General features: G+C 39.2%; 1 gene segment (V, D, J or C); it reads left to right on the top strand.

The window, feature by feature from the left end:
• Window positions 1-335: 335 nt before the first annotated feature.
• LOC101995985 lies at window positions 336-1047 on the top strand. The segment is given in 2 exon segments: window positions 336-384; window positions 602-1047. Coding segments are annotated over 2 exon segments (495 nt in total).
• Window positions 1048-3823: the final 2776 nt, after the last annotated feature.

The following is a 3823-nucleotide window of genomic DNA, read 5'->3' as shown; positions in this document are numbered from 1 at the left end:
CCATTGCCCTAATACTGCTAACCTGAAATAGCTTTCTTATAATTTCTGCCAAAACAAAGCAGTTAAATATGTCTTGGATTTTAACACAAAATTGTTATTAGAGTACCAAATAGATTCTGTTGGAGAACTATAAGCTGATATCTTTCAGTGATCATTCATACTGCCTGTGGTGTTACGTTTGCCTGTTGATTCTCACCAGCGTCACACATGCTGCCCTTATGTATTTGCTGACTGCTTTGCATGGGCCCCTCTAGGCTAGCCCAGCTGCTCAGAATTTATAAACCTGACTTTTAGGGTGTGAACTGAGCTGCATCAGATAGGGGGGGGGAAGCAAGATGGAGTTACAGACACATGTCCTCATGTCCCTGCTGTTCTGGGTGTCTGGTGAGAAATTTAAAAGTGTTATAATCTTTTTAGAGTAACTTTTTTGTGTATAAGAAATTTACAATGTGTGATAGGACATAATATTTGTTACAAAATTGTGTAAGATATACATACAGTAACAAGGTGACATTGCAAGGTTATTAAATGACAATTTTTAACTGTTACTATATTCTGTGTTTGCATATTATAAATCTTCTTTTTGTATTCCTTATTGCAGGTGCCTTTGCAGATATCGTGATGACCCAGTCTCCATCCTCCATGGCTGTGTCAGCAGGAGAGAAGGTCACCATCAGCTGCAAGTCCAGTCAGAGTCTTTACAGCAGTAATTACAAGAAAAACTTCTTGAACTGGTACCAACAGAAACCAGGACAGGCTCCTAAACTGCTGATCTACTGGGCATCCACTCAGGATACTGGAGTCCCTGATCGCTTCATAGGCAGTGGATCTGAGAAAGATTTCACTCTCACCATCCGCAGTGTTCAGGCTGAAGACCTGGGACATTACTACTGTATGCAAGCTTATGATGTTCCTCCCACTGTGCTTCAGCCTCCAACAAAAACTTCTCAGAGTATCAGCAGCTGCCTGCACCACATGCAGTACTGCACCTGCACACTTCCCTTCTGCCTTAGAACCAGTGAGCCTGAAACTCTGATCAAAATGTAGCCAGAGCTGAGAAAGATATAGTGGTTTCAATGCCTCTTATATCATTTGGTATCATAAGCCTGTATGTGCAAATGCAGAAGAAAACTCAGTATTATCTTTCTCTTTCTTTGTAACACAATGCCATAACCTCTGCTGCTTGAATATGAAGGATTAATGTTTCTATAGTCCTGGCATATATCATAACACTCTTTGGACTGAAGTGATGATGATGACAAACTGTATTTTGTTTCAGAAGCTGTAGGAAAGCCTGTTTCCTACGTTTTCTGATTCTATAGGACTCTCTTACTTTATTACTTGTGTCTGTTTCTTCTGTTTTTTTTCCTTTCTACTACTTTTTAGTACATTATGTTACTGTGTCAATTTGAGTGTGTATTTGTGTTTGTGCAAGCATCTGCATATTTTAGGTGCATATGTGACATTGCCTCATTGAGGAGATCAGAGAACAACTTGAACTTTATTGTCTCTTTGTCATTTAGGATCTGGAGAATCAAATCGAGTTTGACAGCAGGATTGGTTTCAAATGTATTTGACATGTGGGCCATCTTCATGCCCCCTTGAAATCTTTATTAATGTAAATTCATTTTATACAATTTTCTCAAAAGCAGTGTTTTTCCAGTATATTATATATTTTGACCATATGTCTTCCCCATTTCTCCTTCCCTTGGAAAGATTTATTCTGAGGAGTTATAGTGCTCCTACAATGCACATTCTTTACAGTAAGCAGTTTACTGACAGCAAACTCCCCACAAGAAACCTAAAACACACACACACACACACACACACACACACACACACACACACACACACAGAATGTGATGTTTCCACAGGGCTAGGAACAAATATCTTAGGATACATTAAAATACTCTACAGAATACTTTGCTAATCCTAACTGCCATTGGATGATATAAGAGAATATGATCTTGAGTACCAACTCAAGCTTTTTTGAGCTGGTTTGCATATTGAGATATTAGCTATGGTGCAGATTGCCCAAGCTGTATTTAAAGGCAACTTGCCAGTGCCTAAGAAGCAGCCTCCAGTAAGGATTTCAGAGATGGTATCAGCTACTCTCCTGCTGTAAGTGAGGGTGCTCTGAGTCCCAAGATATAGGTTCATGTGGAAAACATCCACTGTGACCTTCCCTGTTAAGCCTTGGTGTCCTTAACATTGGAACTGTAGAATTTAATTAAAGTTTTCATTTTATTTTATATGTCTCAGAGTATTGTTCATGACTTCTGTTACAGATTACACATACATGATGGTTTTACATTGGGCTGCATTCACTTTACACAGGTATATATGCTTAAAATTTCATATTTCATGGGAAACATTGTGCTGACCCAGTCCAGTTTCTTTGGCTGTGTCTCTAGGCAAAAAGACGACCATTGTCTGCACATCCAACCAGAATGTCACTTTAGGTCTTTTTAATCACATATACTAGTGCCAAGAGAAAGCAGCAAGCCCACAAACTCCTGATCTGTGGAGCATTCAAGTTAGCATCAGAGGTTGCTGCCAGGTTCAGTGGCAGTGTGTCTAAACAGACTTCACCTTCACCATTCATCCTGTGTAAGTTGATGATCTTCCATCCCTATACTGTTAGTAGCTTCTAGTGGGTTCCTCTCACAGAACTCCAGAGCTAAAAATATCTCCTGGAGTTATTGATCACTGAAACTCAGACTCGCAGTCATTTCTTATTAGTTGTCTCAACCACGTAATTTTAAGAATCTTGTTTGTAAAGATAGTGTAGCAGTAAAACAGATATTTCTGAAACTGTTATATGTTTTTGTCCCACCATGTATCTTTATAAATTACCCATTTGCTTACTGAAGAAAGTCCTGTCTGAGCTGTACGGTGGTGGCACACATCTTTAATCCAAGCACTCTGGAGGCAGAGGCAGGTGGATCTCTGTGAGTTTGCGACCAGTCTGGTCTACAAGAGCTAGTCCCAGGATAGGTTCCAAAGTTACAGAGATACCCTGTCTCAAAAAAACAAAACAAAACAAAAAACAAAACAAAATAAACAAAGTCCTATCTGATACTCTTTTCAAGGCTCTTTCAATGTTTAATACACTGTTCAAACAACTAATTTAAACTTACTAGAAATGTTCCTCAGTCTTTTAAAAAAATCAGAGCTTGAACATAGAAGACTGTCAGTTGTATCGCAGACACAAGTTGATATTCCTCACACTAATGTCACATTTCCACTTTCATTTGCTTGAAATTTCAAAGGTCCTTCTTCAGAGGATCACACACCCTACCTCCTGCAGCTGATTTACTGCTTAGTTCTGATTTGCATCTGTGTCAATCAAGATTCTCATCAATGGGTTTAGACTCATTTGCTGTTCATTATTCCTTATACAATATTTACAGCGTTCTCTATGTAATCTTCCACAATGCTGCCATATTCTGTTCTTGTCATCTTCCACCTTGTGCATCTTATTTTGTGGGTTGGGTGAAATTTTCACAATATATCCAGAGATGACCTTGGCATTGCTATCTAGTGCCCAGTGACTCTGAACTTACAACACATCTATAATTCCCTTCAATGCTGAATTACACAACACAAGGCCCAGGTCCTTTTTATTTCCGAGTTGCTCTACCATTGCAGGTGCTTGAATTCTAAAGACCCAATGGTGCACAGATGTGATCATCTAGGGTTTACTTCCTAGGTACTCCAGTTCTGTTTGATTGTCTCTTGGACTTCACCATCATCCCCATGTGGCATCGGAATGCTTAAGAGAGTGATCCTTAGTACCTTTTTTCAGATATACAACTCTGAA

The sequence above is a fragment of the Microtus ochrogaster genome, assembly GCF_000317375.1.
Source record: "Microtus ochrogaster isolate Prairie Vole_2 chromosome 14 unlocalized genomic scaffold, MicOch1.0 chr14_random_3, whole genome shotgun sequence".
In the NCBI taxonomy this organism is placed as follows: Eukaryota; Metazoa; Chordata; class Mammalia; order Rodentia; family Cricetidae; genus Microtus; species Microtus ochrogaster.
This window is presented reverse-complemented; position numbering and strand designations above follow the sequence as displayed.